This window comes from Pyxicephalus adspersus, chromosome 2, assembly GCF_032062135.1.
Source record: "Pyxicephalus adspersus chromosome 2, UCB_Pads_2.0, whole genome shotgun sequence".
Taxonomy (NCBI): Eukaryota; Metazoa; Chordata; class Amphibia; order Anura; family Pyxicephalidae; genus Pyxicephalus; species Pyxicephalus adspersus.
In genome coordinates, this window is record NC_092859.1 from 114,718,490 (window position 1) to 114,742,343 (window position 23,854).

General features: G+C 36.7%; 1 protein-coding gene across 1 annotated transcript in view; it reads right to left on the reverse strand.

Moving 5' to 3' along the window:
• SND1 (staphylococcal nuclease and tudor domain containing 1) overlaps positions 1-23,854 on the reverse strand; it is a 265,369-nt gene that overhangs the window by 82,208 nt on the left and 159,307 nt on the right. The window contains 1 exon segment of the mRNA XM_072401947.1: positions 19,818-19,927. Within this exon segment, the coding sequence (XP_072258048.1) occupies positions 19,818-19,927 (110 nt within the window).

Below are 23,854 nucleotides of genomic sequence, written 5' to 3' on the forward strand. Positions count from 1 at the left end.
TCATGCTGCTGCAATAGTTTTCAAGTTAAAACACATATCCATCTAAGTAGTCAGGGGTATGCTTTTTATTGGCATGGTGTTACTTCTGAGCTGCAGAGAAAAGAATTTATGAATCAAGATGTAATCTTCCTAGTGCATTAGCCTCAGTGCCCTTGTTTTGTACGGCCTTTCTGTGCAAAAACGTTGATAGATCTCGGTTATGTGTATAGTTCTTTGGAGACAATTTTAAGGAGTTATAGAAATCCTTACACATGGCAAAAAGGCCTGGGAAGCGAATCGCACTTACCACATGACTAAATGCAAAAAATATCTATGCAGAAGGCATGGGACAACTTGTAACATGCTACAAGGTAGCCCATTATTTTTAGTGAACTACAAAGTATCCTGTGCAGGTCAGGTCCTGATAGTTTAAATAAATGGCATGACCTGCACCAATTTTTTGTGAAATGGTGCTGTTCTATGGCAAAGCTGGAGGACAAACAACTCGAATTAGGATACGTGAACCCCACCTTTTTACCCTAATGTGCAAAACAGAAAAAACCTTGCTGCCCACAACATGAATGTGATTTAATTTTGACAGCATAAATAACAGACAACAATGGTTTGTTATGGTTAACAGTAAGAAAAAAAAATGCTGTCACCCTTTAAGTTTGTAGACATCAGCCCTGTCCCTAGTGTACTGCACACTGCTGCCTGGTAATTGACAGCTAGCAAAAATCAGCAGTGAACATTTCTTACTTCTGCCTCATGCTGCAGAAGGAGTAGATTTTTACTGGTGACTTCTCTAAACAGAAGCTTTGTATATCCTCCATGAGAGGACAAACAGAGGTGGGACATCTAATTAGCTATCTCATGTTTTGTCTTAGTGGTGTGGCACCTGTTTGAACAATTACGTTCCTAGCTTTGGTGACACAAACACTATTATGTCACTAGAATATGCTAATAAAATGACAACACATTAGAAACATTAGCAAATAGCAATATTATGGCTTTACAAGCAGAGTACTATGTTATTACCCTGCCTTTATAACAGAGCCAGGGTGGGTGTTTTACAAAACACCCCTACACTGTGCAAGGCCAGTGTGTTTAAAATCAATCATTTCAAGGAACTGTTTCCCTATTCAGCCATTGAAATGGACAGTTAAATTACCTAAGTAGCACCTAATCATAGGATGAAATTCCAAATTATATCAATACATCAAACAAACCACTAAATGTATTGTTGAAATACATGTACACAATTACTTGTTGAAAATTCTCTAAGGGTTTAGCCTTACTTAGGCACCTCTACCACATTGTATAAACAGGATGATCACTTATCCTAGTTTACCGTTCCTGTTTCCTGAATCACCCTCCCTGCACACTGAAGAGGAAGCGTTATTGCAGTATAGGAAGCTTGAATGCAGAGGGGTAATACAGGACACTGGAAAACTAAACAAAGGCCAGATGTTTAGCTGTGGATGTGGACAGATGTCTGAACAAAGATGGATATTATAAATGTATTGCAGGGCAAAATGGTTGACATTTCACTATGTATTTGGTGATTAGCCTGGGGTTTTACCAAATTCACTTAAAGGGTCTATAAATGTTTTGTGTCAAAAAAATTTTGATAAAAATTACAAGTTTGGGTAGCCACATACACTGTTCTGTCCTTTTAATGTTCTGAAGCGAGCATGGATATGGCCACGTATGGCATTTCCAGTGGTGGACAAACAATTCAGACAGTTTATTTGGACAAAAGGTTTTTCAAAATTGTTCTATAAGTATCTTAAATACAGCCTCTATCTTTTTCCCACTGCAAAAGGAAGATTTTAACTGATAAGACATTTGCACTTCTATGAAGTCGTATTAGGACTAGTGGCAGTAAATCATATACATCATGGCAAGACAAAGCAGATTTTGCAAAATTCATAGCTGCAAAGACCAATAATGGCAAATTCTAGAATCTTTACAGTATGTATGCGTGCCATAAGTATCTATCATATAGTTTTTGTATTTACACAAATTTGTAAAAAGCTCCATCTAGAGGTCATCTGTATATCGAGAAATGTGAATCCCTGATTAAAATTACGTCAGGAAGGAAAAAATAGCACAAATTAGGCAATAAATCACAATAATAAATGCACGCTGCCCCAGATTTTATCCCTTAACCAACCCTGAAAATCCAGAAAAATACCTGTACATTGATCAAAAATGTACTCTGCTTATAATGTCTTGTTGTGACCGACAACCCACTACCCCTTTCTGGGCCGAAATCATGAGTAGTGCCAAAGAAAGACAATTTTAAGAATTTACATATCAAGGCATCAAAAAAAAAAAAAAAAAATTTGGTAAAAAGCAGGTTCTAAAATTATTTAAATCAAACCTCAGGTGCAAAACACAACAGATTCTACTTTGTCATTATTAAACCAAAAATTAGACCATAATGGAGAAGCCATGTGTGAAAAACTAAGTACACCACATAATTTAAAAGCTTGTTTGAACCACCATTAGCGTCAATACTTTGAATTGTTTTCTGTTTTACAATCTCAGTCTCTCACATTGTTGTGGATGAATTTTGTCCTACTCTTTACAACGTTGCTTTAGCTCATGGTTTGCGAACATTCATTTAATGTAGAGTTCTCTTAAGGTGCTGCTGCAGCATTTTAATTGGGTTGAGGTCTGGGCTTTGGCTGGGCCTTAAAACACTAGGATTTCGCCATGTTTCAGTCATTCTGTTGTAGATTTTGTGGTGTGCTTGGGATCATGGCCATGTTGCATGGCTCAGTTTTGGCCAAGCTTTAAGCTGTCACAAGGATGCCCTCACATTTGATTCTAAAAAACTTGGTATACAGAGGTGTTCATGATTGACTTAATGAAAGCTAGGTGCTCAGTTCCTGCAAAAGCAAGCCCAAATCATCCCTCCTACATTACCATATTTGACAGCTGATATGCTGTGTTTGGTTTTCACCAAACAAGTCATTGTGTGTTATGGTCAAACATCTCAACTTTTGCATTGTCTTTCCAAAGGGCATTGCTCCAGAAGTCCTGTGGTTTGTTTAGATGCAGCTTTGCAAATATAAGCCATGCTGGCATATGCCTTATAGTGAGAGGAAGCTTTCTCCTGGCAGCCTTTCCAAACAAGCCACATTTATTGTCTTTTGTGATCGCTTTTAGAGACAGATGAATGAAAACTATACACGCTGTGCTGTTCTACAGGGGGTAGTAAGGATGAATGAGCAGCACCCTGCTGTGCTCTTCTCTAAAGGAGTGAACAACGCTCATTCCCGATCAGTCATTCAGCAATCCACTGTGGCCACTGTACATATCAGATATTTGTCTAAGACGAGCGCAGCATTTCATCTCTGGCAACTATTATCTATGGTGAATGCAGCTTTAGTCTTTGTTAAAGAAATACCGTCAAGGTGTATTATAATGTGCTGTTGTCTGGGGTTATATTTACCTAATTTTAAGACTGCATAGACTTTTGCTATGAACCAGAACCATGCTACACTGGTTTTCCCACAAGGGTTTGATTCCACTTCAAAAAGAATCTTAACCCAGGCAAAAAAATGAATGTATTGCAGTCAGAACTCTGCGGGGCTAACAGTACTTTTAGTGCAACATAGGAAAAGGGCCCAGGAAGTTGAGCTATTTGCAGAATCAAAAAGTGTATTTTTGCATGCACAGAACATGTATCACAGAACACTTTTAAATACCAGAAGCTTATTGCTAGGGTTTACATATATTTTGCGTTGGATTTTAATGACTTGTAACAAATGATTGTAAAACTGCTGCTGTGTTTTTCTTGAAAATGCAGGGGGGTGGGTTACATCAACCTGCTACAAAACCCAAACTGAAAGGTGCCCAGTTGTGTCAGAAATGTACCTCCATACAATAATATAATGTTTTAGTTTACTACTACTTTTCACATGGTGACTGCTTAAGATTTCGTTGTAAAGCTACAACCATTTTCAAAAAGTACAGAGTGATCTTGTCCTTGTTAAACATGAGAGCTGTACTGAAAGAAAAAAGAAAAAAAATAATTTTTCATCTTTCTGCTGTAAATGAAATGGAGACAAACAAATGGGGATATGTTTAAAGTTAAGTCTGGCTGACATTTGTGGCTACCTCCATACATACAGGAGGAATGGGTAGATACCCGGACAGTTCCCTACAGGATAAGAATGTGAAGATAAATGCACTTACTGGATCATCTAAGGGCTGGTGAACTGCAATACATCACATTTTTGGGTTTAGATACACTTTATTCTGTAGCTAAGTGTCTTTGGCTCAGTTGTAGTGACCTCTAGGAATTGCAGATCTCTAACCGGTTTCCACCTCCAGGCATTAAGGGAAACCTGCTACAAAAATACATTGAGGCTGCAATTTCAGTTCCTTGGCTGTCATGCCAACCCTCTTGTTTTAGTCCACTGACCCAGAACACGTAATGCACATAAGCATATGCAAATTATTTAAAATTTGTTCTGCGGCAGCAACCCCATCAATTGTTATGGAGACACAGTAAACCACTCTAGCAAGTACACAGACTGCAAAAAAAACTTGAGAAAGGGTCCTAAATACTTACCAAAATGGGGGAGGGTTCTATCCCTTGGCTTTGCTTTACTCCATGGGCACCAAACTGTTTAGTAAAAATGTTTAATACATTGTGCACACTGCTTAGTAATGTGCATTAAAACTAACTGGAGTGTATTAACTATTTAGATTAAAAAAAAAAGTGCATGGGAAGCATATGTGAAAAGTGTGAATATTAGTCAAGCAGCAAAAGGGGTTATTAACATGGTGTAAGCATGCAGCAGGATGTGTATTTTATGTATTTAGCGTTAAATACAACAGCAACACCCTAAACCGGGTCATGTAATTTAGTAATACTAGGTCCGCTTTGACCAAAAAGTTTGTTGAGGGCCATTTATGTTCCTCAACAGGAAAACTAACTTGCTGTTGGCCAATTCTAATATACTAAGAATTAGGAGATCACAGTTGAAACAGTGTAAAACTGGCCAGCAGCATTGAAGACTAAACCTAAAAGTACTAGGGACTGATTTACAGTTTTTTTTTTTTTTTTTTTTTTTTTTTAATTGCATCCGATTGTAATTGTTCAACTACTAAGAATACAACAAACACAAAGATGAATATTGCAGCCAAAATCAGGGTTCATCTGCAAGTTAAAGACCTTTAATTTTGTGAGTAGAGATTTCAGTCTGTATAACACTTCCTTGTTTGAGCCGACAGTGGTCACATGATTATTTTTGGGAGTGACTGCAATTGGGAACCAGCAGCCAGGCAAAGTTTTATCGTCCGGTTCTCAAAGGAGAGAACATATATTGCTATATATTTTGTACTAAGCAAGGCATCACGCAGGGAAATGTTAAGAAACAGATTATGATTAGCAAGGTGTTAAACTGCTAGCTTTAGCATTTTTTTCAACAAACCTCAACTTGTGTTGAAGCTTACTGAGGCCAGCTAGCGGCTTGTTTCAAGTAATATCAGCAATTTCATTGTTATCTGCACTGCATGTTAAAAAATACCTGTAAAAGTTTCAAAAAAGCTGGATGAAATATTTGTAAATGCTTGTCATACACACTATATAATTATACTTAAGACCATAGGTACAAGGGCTAAAAGAATACTTACCATTTCTTCTCACTTGCTGTTACATTTGACTGTAAAATAAGTATTCCATACACCTAAACATAAGCATTTCACGTTACTTTTTCTGATTTAACTTTCCAACTACTTTTTTCTTTTTTTGTCGCTTTTCATTAAGAGGCAAATTTAGACTGTGCCCATCTCAGCCACTAGGTGAGACATGCTGACTAACAGACGTGACCACACATGATTATGTTTAACTGACCCGTGAAATGACTGCGGCACTAACATGGCCCAACATCCCCAATATACAGAAAGTGTGGTATTTCTTAAACTACATTCAAACTACTTTGAATGCAAATAATGCATAGACTACACATATCCTTCTCCTACCTAGATGTAAAACAAGTGGCTACTGTTCCAACTAAACCAGGAAAGCGACCATGACAGTGCAGAATGCAGAATTAAAAAAATAAATAAATAAACAAAAGGGTATTTTGAAATGGATACTTTTTTTTATTGCTTAAAAGTAAACACCACAAACAGCTTATATGAGTGGCTTTGTCCTCCAAGCATTTGATTATTCAAAAGAAACGGCACAATTACCACAGTAACCAATACATTGAACTTAACAGAGAATCTTTTGTGCCAGAACATGGCTCATTGTGGGCCAATGACCTGCAGTCTCTTTGCATATTAGATCATTGGTCCAGTGAATAATGAATAAAAAGGTAAAACTGCTAGTTTTTTTTAAGATTTGAGCATATAAAAACTATAAGTAAAAGAAATATGTGACCAATAACTATACAGGAATAGGAGACCTCTTTGCTACTAAAGCCATGTGCTAATTGTGCTTAATGGGAAATCCAACCCTGGCAGCAGAAATAGACTATTTGGTCCCAGACATTTATGTATTTTCAGTTCTCTCCTTTTAATCAAGTTTTTCCTTTTAATCAAGTCTCCATCAAGGCTCGTTTCCACTATGGCTACGCTTTGAATTATTTGGAATAAACATGCATTGGGTATGGCAGTACATTCAATTAAAGAGCAGTTCAATGCATAACACTGCACAAACATGTAGCGCATGCTGTAAGCATGGCAGTTGAGGCACAGATTGGCCATTTCTGAATCCATTGAGGGTTTGCATTTTTTCTCATATTTTACACCACACATAGCATTGCGGGAACTCAAAGGAAAGTTTTTTCAAAGTGAATTATGGCTGAGACTATTGTTTTTTGTAACAAACACAAACCCAGTAACTAAGGGACCCACATTTTGTTACAAAATATCACTTTTAGAGAAAACTATTCACGGCACCTATAGACTGGTTTAAACAACTGGTATATGCAGAAAAAAAAATATTTTGTTAGAAACACTGTATGTGGCTGCTAGCCATTAATCATTGTCCCACTGCAAGAGACATTTTAAGGGCCATCACTGTTCAATTGTACATATATGCTAAAATATCAGCTTGCATGTACAATTACCTTTTAATTAAATGTACAATTAAAAAATAAAAATCAACTATGTCACTTTAAGTAGCTGATCAAATGAGTGGTTATGTATACTTGCATTCAAATCCCACTGCATTCTGTGAACAGCCACCTATAGGTCATCGCACCATCAAGGATAAAAATTTATAATGGGTTGGGAGTCACAGCAGTAGGAACACCAAGAAAATAGAGAATCTTCAGTCTGCTTGCACATCTGCAGAGATCCACAGGACATGAATTGGAAGAAACACATTTTATTGAAGTCAGGCTAAAAATGCTTCAGCAACAGAAATGCTTAAAAATGCAAACAATCTGTTTTTCTGTTGATTCCTGCTGAGTTGTTTATTGCACAATAAAACAAAATCCCAGTGTCTCAAATAGAGAATGAGTGTGCTGACATTTTATGTGATGTTCTTGTCACTTCTCCCAAGATATTTATCATGTCTTCAGTGTGTACTCACATCACATTTAGTTGTTGTAAACCCAATGTCTTTACATTGCGATGTCCAGGTAGCATCCCTGCACAGCTATACTACTACCAAGGTTACGATTATGACCTTTGAATTATGAATCATATATAATGATAGAAAACATCCAGCAGAGCAATATATATACATATACAGCCTGGTTTTAGTAAAAAGAAAAGGAGTTGGGGAAAAAAGGAGTTTTTTTTGTTTTCATTGTCAGAATTCAAACATAATTCTTGAACAGAAGTGAGAGGGACTTGCTATGGTGAGCGCACAGATATAAAAGGGTAATCATCTCCTCCTGTGTCATTGCTTGTATCTGTATATGTGCTAAACAAAAAATACTGATATTATGTGAGATTGCTGTAGTAAATGCAGCCTGATCATTTTCTTGCTGAATTGAATCTTTACAAATTCTTTTTAATGAAGATACCAAAAGTACTGAAGTACTAAAGAAGGTCATACATGTGTTTACTAAATAGGAATTGACTCAAAAACCATGAGAGTAGCGTCCGGATAAAGTAAAGTAATTATTTGCAAACTGCAGTATTACTGCTAATCAAGGTAACTAAGATTTGGAAAGGAACAGTAAACAAGTGAGCAGTATGCGAGGCACAGAGTATATGGCCAATTAGATAAATAAATTCTGATAAATTGTAGAAATTCCATAATATCACCAATGTGATCTATTTGCATTAAAGGCTATACCTGCCAACTTTGCAAGCCCCTGAACACAGCATTGTCACTAATATTGCTCAGGTGGACGGAGGGCACCTGTGCAAAGGTTATTTCATTGAAAGTTATGTTAGGAATTTAGGTTTTTAAATTCAGTTGTGAAACTAATTTAAAATATATTCAGCTATTCAGTCTTAGCTCATGCAAAATTCACATCTCCAGTTGAGACTGACGGCCACTTTCAGCTGATGCATATACGTTGGCATCAGCACCACCCTGTGAACCAATAGAAGTTGACAGCCATGTTTACAACCCGGCATTCCACACATAATTTTAAAATAAATTGAACATGTACCCTCATTTACTACTGACCACCCCAGTTGTTTTGGGGACATCATGTTTAGGGATTTGCAATTAGCTCGAAAATTGACAGCCATAAAAAGGTGCAAATTAGTATATATTAGATAAATATCACAATGAAAAAAGTATTTCTAGGAAAATGTAGCTATCTTGAAAACTTATTTCTGTGGTCACACGCTTTAATTTGTAGATTCCATGCTACTTCAGGTTCCAGCAAACACTTTTGATCTGAGAAAAAGACAGGCAAGCAACGTGTGACATACCTTTCCACATAAACATAACCCTATCAATTTATTGATAAGGAATTACACAGAAATGTGGAGGCCCTCAAGTATGGAAAACCTTAAACGGAACCAGTAAAAAAGCTACTGAGAATGGAAATGTATTTACCAGATTTAAAACTAAGTCATGAAAAGTAATCAGACCCTGAAGCACTTTTAAGCCAAAAGAAATCCAACTATACAGCAAACCATTTACAATATACAAGTATTCTTACACAAGCAATGGTTTCCTGTAAAATTACTTATAGTCTTTTATTTACCATTTATAAAAAAACACAGAATCTCCATTGAGGTGTCATACGAGTTCAGCTGTGACTGTACAGGGGTCATACCACTATAATAGTATTATGTACCCCTGTACTTATTTCCCCATGGTTGGACATCTGGGAGTCACCTTGTTAAGGGGGGCTTCCGGATCCCAAATAAGTCAGTGAGAATTTCCATTGAGAGGTCATATGAGTTCAGCTGTGACCGTCCAGGTTCCCACGGTCCCTCGGCTGTACTTATCATTGATAAGTACAGCCCAGAGACCGTGCGATCCTGGACCAAGAGCACCTGCGGTCAACAGCTGATTGGAGACACTTGCCTCCCCTCCCAGGTTCCCACAGTCCCTGGGCTGTAATTATCATTGATAAGTACAGCCCAGGGACCGAGAGAACCTGCAGGCACAGCTGATCGGAGGCACACCCAAACTGACATTCACTTTAATGGAATTTGCTAAATCTGTTCCCCGAAATTTTGCGGACCCTTTGGAAGTTCAAGGAAATCTTTGCGAGACTGGCAGAGGCCTTCTCGCTCATCCCTAGTAGTAACCCACCCTGCTTCTGGTAGCTAACCTACAAATCTAAGCAGCTAATACATAAAGTTGATAAACAGAAAGGTAATACCTGAAAGTAAAGCAAGAACACTTCAGAGAGCTAAAGACAAAATATAACCAAACTAGCTTTAGTCTAAAGTAAAAGTAAAATCTGCAAAGAAAACAATTCATGTATCCAGAGGTACAAACAAGCTTTCCTTTCTTGTAAGTTAAAACATAGCACTGCCCATCCTACCTTCCTCTAAAAATCCTACTCTAAAAATCTGTGATCAGGTAAGGTTTTAATACAGAAAGGGACGGGCAATGTAATAAGCATCCTTAGGTTCAGCTGTCAAAGCTGCTGGGCAGTGCATGTGCAGCCCAGCGTTGGTTTCCCTGAGGTTGTTGGGTCCCTCATGCACTGACAATGAAGTTATGTCATCATTTCCCGACCAATCAAGATGGCCGAATATCATACTTCAGGTATACTTGTGAATTAGTTCCATTTTAGGCTTCCCCACTGGTTTGATAAGTTTGGTGTAGAAGAATCGAGAGGTCTGTAAACAGCCTCCTTACTTCAATCTTAATGAAAAACCTCAGAATAAAGTAGAATGCAGGTTGCAAGGTGGGTTTTACAACCTGGCAGATTCCAAAAGGTACTCCAAAAGCTTCTGGAACTTATATTTTGACAAGAGGTATCATCAAGTATTTATTGAAGACATATTACACAGAAATGTCACTAACTCACCCCTAGGAGGAGTTCCCAATTTAATGCCCCGAACCAAATTCAAGGCCAATTTTTGGTAGAAAGCCAATTACCATTTTAGTTTATGTGTGAAGAAGTATATATATGCTACTATATATGTGCTATACATAGAATAAAATCCTTAACTGCTATACAGTTTCTCGCAATTGGGTGGCATCTAAACAGAACTGTGTACCATCGCCTTGCAGGATTGGTGGAGTTTTTAGAGTTATCAAATGTGTATCCAATGGCTGAAAGCTGCACAGAATCATACTGCAGGACAATCACAGAAAATACTTGCTCTAATTTAAATAAAATTACTGACTTCTTGTCAATAAAAAAAGAAGGATTTTAGAAAGTGAAACAAAATGAGAAAACATGATGCCCATAAATACAACAAAATACTAGCAATTCAGCAAAAAATAGAACATATAGCACATTTCAGGCAAAAGTTAAAAAATCTCCAAGTCACAAGAAGGGGTTACAACTTTCCCAGAATCGGCTCAAACCTTTTTTTTTTTACTTTTTAATATGGAAGTATTAATTCAACAGCTATACCCCTTTTCTAAACTGTTCACGGTTCAGTTGCTGTGGAGTATCTCTGTTTATGTGATCTGTATACAAAGGTTATGTTAAAAAGGCAGCCAGGATTCTCTCGGATTACAAGTGCATGCTTTTAGCATGGTTATACCCAATACCCAATGTTACCTCTGCTCAGGCGGCCTATCTTGTGAGCTGCCACACTGAACCCCCCTGCCCACTTGCACACATTTTTAAAGCAGGAAAAATAATTTGCAGGATGCTTGAATTTCTGATGTCTTTCATGGAACACTGATTCTTTCTTATATCCTAACAAAGTAGATAACATACTTTTCCTTTTTACATTTAAAGCTATTTATTTTTCAGCAGAAATATCTTAGCAAATCTGTCCACCATTCATAGGTAAAACCAGACAATATGGAACAAAATAAATTTTAATGATGTGGGCGATTAAAGCAAAGGTATTCCACTAGCCTATTATACTCTCTGATCCTAAAATGGAAAGATAACGTAAGAAATATATATTAATCTGGAGTCTAAAAACCCCACACATACTGAGTCAGAGCAAACAAAACTGTGAAATAGAATTATAATCTATAGAACTCAATCAGGTTTCTTGTTTCAACCTGCTAAACAAAAATTGCAGCATGATAATAGTTGTTACAAACTAGTTAGTTTCAATTAATCCATTTTCCAAAAATCACTATATCTGTACCCACCTCCTCCAATATCTCAAGCTGACTAAATGACTCAAGTAAAAGGGTTGGCAAAGCTTTGCATCATGATAGCCTAGGATCCTTTTTCTCAGGTTCACACCTCATTACATGTAAATAAGGAACACAAGAAATAAACTTGTATATGCATCTATACATCTTAAGTCCCTAAAGTCATTATAAAGGGAATTCTGTGTTACAGAAAATATGCAGAGTATGCATAGCAGAGAATACAAGCAAACTTGCATGTGAAAGAGTAAATTTTTTTTCTATCAGGTAAGAATGATGGAGAAAAAGTTCAGTGCATTGCAGGATGAGCTAATCCTTCAGGCTCTCAGTTTACAGCATCATCAGATAGATTTGTGAAATCCTAGAGGAACTTTTGTGCCACTTAAAGAGAAGATGTACATTATGAGACCGTTTTTTTGAGTTTGATAAGCTTTGAAACTGGCTGCAAGGTGTTACAGCATACACGCTATATGGGAGGGGTGTATGTGGTAAATGGTCACAAGACTTAGCATTTCACAAAACCACAGAGATAAAGCAGCAGCAGACCCAGTTGTGATTTAGAATACCTTATAGAAAAAAAACCTTGAATAGCTGGTGCTGGTGGTGTAGATAGAGAGACAATGGCTCATATACTAAATGATCTGAAAAGCCATTGTGCCTATATGCATAGTTTACTTTTCACAGTGAAAAGCTCAAAATTATACAGGCATTTTTTCTGTCATTAAAAGTGTGAACATGTGGGAAGGTTTTAGGATCAATATTTGTAAGAACTCAAAACTTTTGACATCTGTGAGGTTGGCCACCAAAAAACAGAGTCTGGAAAGACAGCATGCAAAATAGTACAAGAATAGTACAGCTGGGTTAATGCAATGCAAGAAAGCAAACATCAGTTAAAACTACCCACCTAAACCAGTTTTTTGGAAGCCAAAACACTCCAAAAAATTCTTGCCAAGAGTACTCATACCATGCACTAGGGAGGAAACTGTAGGTTTAGTGAAAATGCATTATAGGTGATAATTTGCTAATTACCCCATTACCTCCAGACAGTTCTACCCTGAGAAACTACATTTCATGCTTCAGGTAACAGACTGAATGATGTTCAAGATTCACTCCATCTACTGGTCTGCTTTGACCCCAAGCCTTTATTATATATATCTTTATAATAAATATTTTTTCCCTGGAAGCAAACACTAATATGCGCAGATCAGGTTTCCTTTCTTTCTGTACAGATATCCAGAGCGAATAGACAGGTAGGAGGGATAATTGTAGAAAGAACAGGCCTGTCCGTTTCTGCAATAATGACCTGCCTTATCGTGAATTTTAAAACCAGAACTTTAGGTCCTGCCTAAATATATTAATGGATTTCAATCTACTGACCACCTTGAACATGTTTATGATGTGCTCTGGATCCAGTTCTACAGCAAATTAGGATTAAACCTTTTCCTTTTTTTTCTGTAAACTCTTGATAGAGGTTCTTGCAGTTCAGATACTACAGACAAGAATCTTATGATATACAAGTTAGCTATAACCCCCAACTTTTTATATCAGGCATGTCGCTTACCATAGGAAATGTCATAGTCAGAAAATTTCCAAACAATATATATGTTGTTGAAATGTAAAATGTTATATGTCAGGATAAAAAGATTATGAACTCTGGAAGAATATTGGCATGCAGATAATCTGGCTGGCAGCTAGAATGCAACCATTAGCACACCACTGTGTCTGTGCATCTCCACCATCCTGGGCTGAAAACTGAGGCCTGGAGCAGGAAATCATGCTAGCAGAAAACAAAAAGGTCAGCAGGCAAGTTCTAACCTTTATTCAAGGCTCATTAACTCTGTGGCTACTGGATTTACTGCCCATTCTGTATTTTCATCATTGAACAACTTGATTAAAATAAAGGAGGAAAGGAAAAAACAATGGCTACTAAAAAGACAAATTAGCAGAAAACTGGTTTCACCAATAAACACTAAAAATCAGAATTAGGATGAGGTTTTCATTTGTTTATTTTTGCTCCTTGCTCTATAAAATGAGAGTTTATCACCAGTAAATGACGACCATGTAAATGTTATGACTAGTGAATGTAGACACTAACGTGAAAGAAAAAACTGAACTTTAGATGCATTGCATTTTCATAATTACCAACATGGTTTTGCAGGTTTTTATCCCCCCTCCCATTTTAAATTTCTACAGATTAATAAAAGAAATCATAAAATAGTTATAGTATATGTATATAGTATATGTCATATACAATATTATCACTGCAGAACTACTAGGTCATGAATTTTTTTTTTTTTTTTAAGCTGCAAATGTTGCATAGTCTTATAGTCTGCCTTGTTAGTTGGTGGAGTTAAAATAAGAAGGATAATAAATGCTTAATAGAGCAACATGCACAACCTGAGAAACTTGGACAAGACAACAACCTCAGTCCCAAACTCATTTCAACAAACATGAATTCTAACCCATACAGTATAAATATAAATAAAATCATAAAATATATTACACATCAGTTACATTCAGTGCAATTTTGTCATATTGGTATTTTAGATTTAGGATTTTTTAATATATATTCTTTTTAAAGTATCACCAAACAAAATGTGGTTCAGAAATTATAGGTAACATTTTTCTTAGCAGGCTTGGGATGGTTAATGCTGGCAGATGTGCTGCCAGGTTTTGCACTCCACTGACTGGTCAAATCTGCCATGTGCAGACCCTAAATATATAGGGCTGGTTTAGATACATTAGTTCCCAGTGCTTTGGCACAAAAGGTTTTAGGGCAACCCTGTTACTACAGCCAATACAGACCCATTAAACTGTTCTTAAAATCAATGATTTTAGTTGGACACCTGGTTACAGTTCATAAGAAAAGCATGTAAGAACAGTTTAGGAATTTGATGTGGTTTTGCTTTGTTAGCAGATTATGTATTGCACCTGCTGGTATGATTCTCAACTAAGAATTTCTGTAATGCAAAATTACTCTATCAACTCAAACAATAACCCAAGTACATGATAAATATATTCTCTATTCAAATTAAAACCCAAGACACACGGTTCATCCACCACTGCCAACATCCAAAACTGTAACCTATAGAAATGCCAATAAAATGAGCGGGAATTTTAAAACATTTGTTCAAAGGAGGTAAACTCACACAGGCTCTGTCTGTATATACTTTCTTTTTTTACAGGTAAAGTAAAGTACCAAAGTATCCTTTAGGGTTGGTTATGATGGGTCATTCGCTTGTAAATGACTTTTTGTTCATTATTCTTGGCCACCGGCAGATGTGGCTGTCTCCCCATGTAAAGTGTGTAACAAACTTACCCTATGTCTCATGCAATAAGAGCACCCTACATGACCACACAGCATCAGAGCTCGGAGGTTTTACAGCTTCACTAAAAAAAACTATTATTGCACTCACATAGCTACAAACTGGAATTTTTTTCTGTTACTACCTGGGACGTCTGGCTAGATCGTTGTTTCTTTCTACAATACCAGGGTCTGTATTTTTTTTTTTAAAGGGGAAATACAGAATAACTTGCAGTAAAGCACAAAAAAAATAAGTCGGAAACCCCAAGAGATTTCATCATTCACTGCAAGGGAAAAGTATAATAAAAGTATATTTTGTGGTTGATTTTAACGGTTATCCAATAGTTTACTAATAAGGGACATCTTTACAAACATTTTCATGGATACAGCTCACCATTTTTCAATCATATCACTTATTCATAGCTGGTATTTAAAAACTAAGGGTTTGCAGAGAGTTATAACGCTACTGGCTATAGGAGAATAAAATGGAGGACGCTTCTTGATCCAACACTAACACACTAAGTGAATGAATGATACATATGTCAGACTTAGAAGGCTGCAACTAGAGCACCCATGTTTTACGGACACCAATAACATCCACCAATACAACTATATTCCAATGCATTCTAATCCTAGCAGTATAGATATATGAAAACCAGAAAGAGCTCAAAATATATTTAAATGGTTAACACATTGCAGCAGGTGAGCAAAACTTCTTATGAAAGGGGTATGCAAGTAAAATTGAACTTATTTACAGTTAGCCATAATATTTAAACCCCACAGTTCAAAGTATATTAAACACAAGGGACAATGCAGCTAATTTTTACATGTTAAATTATTTTTCAGTCAATATGGGTTATGGCGGCAGATAAAAGTGTGTTTTTAAGGTTTCCCCAAAAATCAGAATGAAGCCACAGCTGCTGCCTGGAGGCGAGAGGCAGCTTGCACGTATCAACCAGCGGAGAAAATCTCATTTACTGACATGTGTTTCTTTTTTGGAAGGTAGTCTAAGGACAGTATGGACTGAAACAAGACAAATTTCCTCCATACCAGCTCCAGATGGCAATTTTCACACTGTGTTACAGAGAATTGCTCTTCAGACTGTTTCTTAATTGATTGCTTCACAAAGAAGAAGGATAGAATGTTACCAGAGGTTGGTGGCGTTTTATATCCACAGATCACCAAGCATTTAATCAGAGTATGAAACCAGCACTCTGCAGAACACAATCACAGAGAGGCAAAAGCTTTCAAATACAGTCTCTAACAAATGTTAGGTATGACAGGTGCCAGACTTGCCAACCTGACAGTTGTTTCACTGTTTTTGCTTCTGGCATTTGCCTTTAATTTACATGGACAAAATTATCTGGGTCATTTTTCTATATTAACCAAAATTATGATTTTCTTAAAACTGAAGGACTTTCCTGCTAATGTTAATTATATCCAGTAGGACCTGCAACAGTCACGTTTTGCTGTACCCTGATCATTTTATCATTTAGGTGTCAAGAAAGGACCTGTGGTGTCCAAAGAAACACCGCACAATGCAAAGAAAGTCAAAAGCAGCCTCTGAACCGCCATGTGAACTGCTCAGGGAAAGTCTATGGGATTTTAATGACAATGTTCAATCACAGGAAAACAATGTCTGTAGACAAGGTGGAGATAAATCTACTACTATCTAATAATAATATTTACTAGAGGTCCAGCTTGCCTGCACAGGAGTTGCTTTGTCCCGACATAGCCAATGATCATTTACAGGAAGAGAAGAATGAAGATGGCAAAGCACTGTGAGGGAACTAGGACAAGTGAGTATTGTGAGGTTAATTCCACTTTATAGGTATTATAAGGATTAAAAGATATATTAGGAAATGAAGGTCCAATCAATATACAGGGGAAAAAATATTTATCAAGACTGCTGTGTCAAAAATCCATCTTAAGATAAAAGCTGTACAGGTACATCAAACATTTTCTAACAAAACTCTTATACCGCATTTCAGCCATTAGCACAGAAAAACAACGCCACGATTTAAATAGACTAAATGACTACAAATGAGAACCTGGTAAATCCAAGGGAGCAGAGGTGACAACATGTGATCAACGAGACTGAAGCGCACCATGGTACGTCAGTAACCAAATATGGTATGATGAATGGCTCGGCCCAGCTGATCATTTTTCTCCCTGTCACTTTAATCAATATGGGAAAAGGTGAATTGTTATTGATCTTTCAAACACCTTGTGAGAGAGGTACACAAATTACAGAATGCTTGCACTAGTATTTGTAAACATACAGAAAAAAAGCAAGCAAAACCTTTCACCTTGCATGCTATTGAAAAAAAAACAGCTTCTTGTCAAAGAAAGTATCATTTATGTCTGTCTATGTCTGTCTGTCTGTCTATGTCTGTCCTATGTCTGTCTGTCTATGTCTGTCTGTCTATGTCTGTCTGTCTATGTCTGTCTGTCTATGTCTGTCTGTCTATGTCTGTCTGTCTATGTCTGTCATTTGCAACCCCTTTTTAATGTACAGCGCTGCGTAATATGTTGGCGCCATCTAAATCCCATTTAATAATTATATATAATAAACTTGTTCTTAGATGAGGTTTATGAATACATTCATTCTCCTATTTCCCCATTCTTTTCCTAAAATTTTACCAGGTAAATATGGTAGGAACGCAGATCCCCAACTCTCTCCCTCTCTCCTATCCCGACGGTAATACAGTTCATGGTAGTTCTGTAGAATGCAGAGATAGCTAAAAACAATGCAACTATACAGCAATCGGCAAAGGAAGATAACATTGAAAATAATATTTAGAAAACAAGGTTTAGGAAGCATCAATAGGTCAGTTTTGATCTTATCAAACAAATCTACCAAAACATGTCCTGAGTCCTGAAAAACTTGTCCCTTTTATATGGAATTTACGCCTTTACTGGAACTATAAGAACTATAAGAACTATAAAACATGAAAGAAAGAAAATAAAATTTGTGTTGCAGTAATGTAAAATGTACATATTGCAAACAACCTTCACCATTTTAGTACAGCCTATATTTTTGATTAGTATATTGAATATTATATTGCTTCTACATTTTAGGATGCATTTTTTCTCTTAGGTTATATAATTGCCACAATGCACATTTTCTCTGCCATATTTAAGGATCAGGACTGAAAGGTAACCAGGTTGAATATCAGACATCTTAAATTATATCAGGCTAGACCACAACTGATGACTACAACCCATACTTCAAACTGATGGCCCATACTTTACATAACAAAGCTAGTTCAATGCATACCCACATACTGTAGTGCTGGTTCAATGAACTGTACATTTTATTTATTGTTCATCAGCAAAGCCATCATCAGTTCAGAGAGCAGGTTGAGGGACTTGGCTATCAGTCCACAAGTGTGTGCTAGATATATATATATATATAGATGCTATATATAGAATATATATATAATAATGTGGATGACAATGCTGACCTTTCCTTCAGAAATTGCAATTTGGTGGCTTCAATTTTTGGAAGTCAATGACATGCAACAAGTACGTAAATCAGGTGTCTTGACTTGATAGTGACTTTTGAATCGCCATGCTAGCTCTGAGAAAACTATTGCAACAAGCCCTCAGGAGATCAGCAGAAGGCACCTACATACTTCACTTTGTACAGGTTTTAAAAAAAAAAAAAAAAAAATATATATATATATATATATATATATATAAAATTGTGATAATGTGAAGTTGTGAAGTTAACTATTGTCCTCTATAACTCTTAATACCATGTTTTGCACAGTTTAGGAAATAAAAGCTTATTATCTGTTGTCTCTGAAGAACTCTTGCTGATGTGAGCAGCAAGAAAAGAAGAGCTGGGCGATTTTCTGGCATTAAAGTCTACAAAATTAGCTTGTGACTAATTAGCTGCTGCCTAAAAGCAAGATTCTTTATCGACTCCTCCTGTAACACCTCGGAACCTTGAAAGATCTGTCAGATCAGGACATCTGTACAGGCTCTGGGTGTAACTGCTCAAAAGACAGAGGAAAACACGAGGAGAAGAACTTATAAAATAAGAAAACAATCTGGGAAAAATGAAGAAAAAAAGGAGAGTGGCTGAATATGTATAAAAATAACTTGTGCACAAATATTTACCTTATCTGTTTTTTTTTTTTCTTTTCTTTACCAGGACACTGTAAGGAACAAACTACACTCCTGAAACATTCAGTATAAGATTTGGGCACTTTACAATAACCTTGAGAATGTACAAACAGTATACAGTATGCTGTACTGCTGCCATCTAAGCCTGCCATTTCTAAGCACAAACCAATGTTTTATGAACATTCTGAAAGCATACGTAGGATGCAGTTATTTCTAACCTTCAGACAAATCAATGCTATTGACTGTGCAGCAATAACCATTACGACCTCACACCCTGTGCCATACTTCACACAATGTGTCCACAGCTTATGAACAATGTAAAGCTACCTTGAATGTTTCCTCTATATGCTTTTTAATTTCATACAGAAAACAAGGAACACTATCAGCTATATCCCATCTAGGGTATGTACTATATATATGTCTCAAAATATTCAACTTGCCAAAGTATGGTCCCCGTTATAAAAGTGCCTCATTGCAGTGAATATATCTGCAAAGAACAGAAGGAAACAGCAGCAAGAACCAAAGCTTCTGCTATACTTTCCTTAAACTTGCAACATTACACTTTGATGTTTATGCTTGCAACTCATAATACTAGATTACTAACTTTTGGATGTCATCACACTATGCAACAAACATATAGAAAGTAGAAGCCTGCCACAGGGTTGTTAAACAAGAATACTTTAAGCAGACAGGAATGCATGAGCGTCCTACCTCTCGCTGCAGCACTAGTTCCTTGGTGTACAATGTAGCGTCTTCGCTGAATGGTTCACCTTCCTGAACGCCACCAGGGGCATTCCTGGCACCTCTTGGACATTCGATTCCTAAAAATTAAGAACATTTCACAGGTTACATAAAAACTTAGCAGAACATTGACCAATGCCTAGTATACCTGTGGACCTGTGTACAGGCTGTCGAGAGGATCTTAACACTAATTGACAGATGTACAATGTTGTTAAGAACATTAACATACTACATTATGCTACTACATACATGTTTCATTAAAAGAAGGAATGTGGATGGGTTAACAACACCTCAAAATATAATGTTATGTAAAATGTGGTATAATGTTATGTAAAATGTAGTATATTGTATAATGTGGTAAAACTTTTGCTATTTCCAATGGTAACTGCAATAATATAGGTCGCACAATGTTTGCATTTATCAAGTATTTATTTTCAGTATAGAAAACACTCAAGTGAAATTGGAATTAAACTGCTTGTGTAAGCAACCAGATAAAAAAAAGCATGAATACACTAATGAAGTCACTGACCTAAACCAAAGCAAATGACCCACATCAGGTCACCCTGTCAAATCAACCGCCTGTATAATGCATGTAACACAGGAGGATAAAATATTACCTCAGTCCATCATGGGAATTTTTTTTTTAATTCACAGTTGAGGATCATTTATAAAATACAAAAAAAGGAAAATTAACTGAAAATGTTGAAGTGTATCTTGAACATCAAAACAGATCAAACAAGAGAACCAATAGCAGCAAAATCATGAAAATTTTAAGCCATGCTTTATTTTGTTTTATGTTTTATTCATATTTTCTAATAATGGGTGGAAGTACAAAGACACTAGCAAGTTATAAATGCGTTTTATAACAAAGTAAAATATGATTTTATGCCGTACAAATGACCTTTATATGAAGAGTTAAAATGCAATAGATTTATGTTTTAGCCCATTTCAATTATAACAGATGATTTACAGACCGGAGTGGGATATGGACATGACAAATATATTAAATCTTTTATATGCACACAAATTGCAGGAAATAAATACAGATCCATGTTCACATTATGGTAAAGGTCACAAGACGTTCCGAAACACATTGTGCCAATGACAATGAGGTAAGAAAGGGTATAAAAAAAAAAAAAAAAAAACACTGATAAAACCACACTCAAAGGTTCTGATGTGAACGCTGAAAAGTCAATAGCTTCAACTTAGTTGCATTACATGGGAGCAAGTGAAAGTTTTTACCACATCTCCACAAATTTAACAATGAAAAAGCAATGCATGCTTTAAAAAATACCATTCTGTGCTATTTGACCTGGATTACTTCTTTGATGCCAGCACAACAGAATAGGTCAAATTCCTATGAATATTGGATTAGCTTTAAAATGGCTGACTCCACTTTCTCTCTAGGAGAGAAGCACTTTATTTGGTTTTGAAGGATGTTTGCTGAGCTGTGATAGGTACATTAAACTGAAAATAAATTCACTCACTTTTCTATAACCACTTGATTTTTTTTGCTGCCTGTTTTCTCAACCACAAGTCACTGCAACATTATTAATGTTTTAATCTCATAGATGAAAAATATTTACAAAGCTTAGGTAAAATACTTAAACCAAACCTATCAAAATGATAAGTTTGGTTTGTGTGATTGTGGGAAAACCCTATACGCTGCTCAAAAAATTAGGGGAATACTTAAGCACAGGTTGATACCAAGTTAATTTAACCTCAGGGATATGAATGTGTCCAGTTAAGAAGAGAATGCAATTTAGAATGAATTTTACCTGCTTTGGTGCAAATAAAGTTACAACAGGTTAAAAGGATGGGCAACAGTAAGTAAACCCCAAAGGGGAAATGGTTTTACTGCCTGATCATTTCCCTCTCATTCTTCCCAACTGATTTTTCTTGCATTTTACTAGTCCCTTTGTCACTAATAGTACTTTACAGTAGTATAAGAACCAGCAGCTGCACAGGTAGTACACAGCACATACATATGTTCTGTTGCAAGGTTAGATGAATGAAAAGAAGTAATGCAGGACAGAATGGAGAAACCAGCAATAGGGCAGGTAATGCTGTGATGAACATTAGTTTGCCTGAAACATATTTTGGCATGACTTGTTTGGAATTGGGTCAGTGATCGTATTGGGGGTCATCAAAAGCATGCCCATCAAGGGCGCATACAGGCACTAAACACACTACTAAGGAACATTATAAGGCATTGTGATGAAATTCTTAAGTCATTTTGTTTCAAATTTTTTACTATGATTTTCAGGATGATTCTGATTAATTTCGAAAAACAGACAGAAAAAAAAATGAGTCTTTGGTGAATCAAAAGAAGCACAGAAATAAACAGTAGGGAATTACTGGCTTAAACTATTAATTAAAACATCCAATGTTTATTAACAAATTAATAAAACCAGATAATAGCCTGTGTTTGGATAGTAATCACATAAATAAGTTAGGTTAAGCTGGTAATCAAAAAAAATGATGAGGTAAAAAAAATAAAAGTATGATTTTGAATCCAAACCTCCAACTTGAATAAATTAAAATTAACCAAACACTGCAATAGGACAACCATAACCTATTCCTTTTAACAAAATAACTGCCACAGATATGGCTTTTGCTTATTATTATTGTTCAGAAGAGAATTGCTGTTTGCTATACGTGGAGAATAAATGATCATTATGCACTAATGAGCCGCAAATGCAGCGACACTGAAGCCATTTAGTTCCTTCCTGTTTCAACCCTTGTGGCATCCACTGGACTTGAGGGCACACTACCTCATATGCTTAGTCTGTGGATAGTTATTAGCATGATCCTAATAAAAATGCCAAAAGGCAGAACAGGATCTACTCCCACTTTTATAAAGCTCAATCCATTTTAGTTAATGCTTACACATGAAGATTAGCACAGGCACAACCTTACTGGAAAAAAGTATCTCTGCTTCTTTAGTGTAAACCTGCAAAAAAATTGACTAAGTTTGCCACAATCAAGTTTTCTAGGTTCTTTCATTTCCAGGATATCTAAAATAATGCTAAGACTGATTGCCTGCTAAAACACTTAAGAGAAAACAATTTAAGGAAAAAAAAAAGGTTTACAAAAGCATAATAAATTGATGTCAATATGATTTCCTCTCAAACTTCCAACCCACGCAGCCTCTTCTCAACAATTGACCTAATCCTAAAACCCAAACCTGCTCCCCCCACAACTTCCTTCCCTGCCCAAGGCTTTGCCACCCACTTTAGAGACAGAATTGACAAAATCAGACATGATGTCTCCGCTCACCGGGCCACTCCAACCACCTGTAAATCATCACTGGCCTCCCTTCAGCCCTGTTACTGTGGATGAAATCTCCTCTTCTCTCATCATCTTTATCTACTACCTGTCTGCCTGACCAACTCCCTCTGATCTACTCCGTGCCCATTCCTCCCACCCAGGCCCCTGCCCTAACTGAACTATTCAACCTCTCTCTTTCTACTGGTATCTACCCCTCCGCTTTCAAACATGCCATAATTCTCCCTATCCTGAAGAAACCCTTGTTAGACCAAATGTTTCCAAACTTTTTGAGCACATTGTCTACAAAAGACTCACCGATTACCAGAGCACCAACTTTCCTCTTGACCCCCTCCAGTTTGGCTTTCGAGTTGCCCATTCCACTGAAACAGCCCTTACTAAAGTGGGTAATGTCCTCATCAGAGCTAAGTCTCAAGGCAACTTTTCCCTTCTCGTTGATTTTTCCTCTGCTTTTAACACGGTTATCACTGCCTTTTAATACAAATCATGCACTCCATTGGTATCAGTGACACTGCTCTCTCTTGGTTTGCTTCCTATCTGTCTGACCGCTTCTTTCAAGTTTCTTTCAATGGTAACTCCTGCTCGACCACTCTCCTCCCTGTTGGTGTTCCCCAAGGGTCAGTCCTTGGACCGGTTCTCTTTTCTCTGTACACCTCCTCTATGGGTAGTCTAATTTCCTCCTCTGACAAATTTCATCTCCCGTCTGGACTACTGTAACC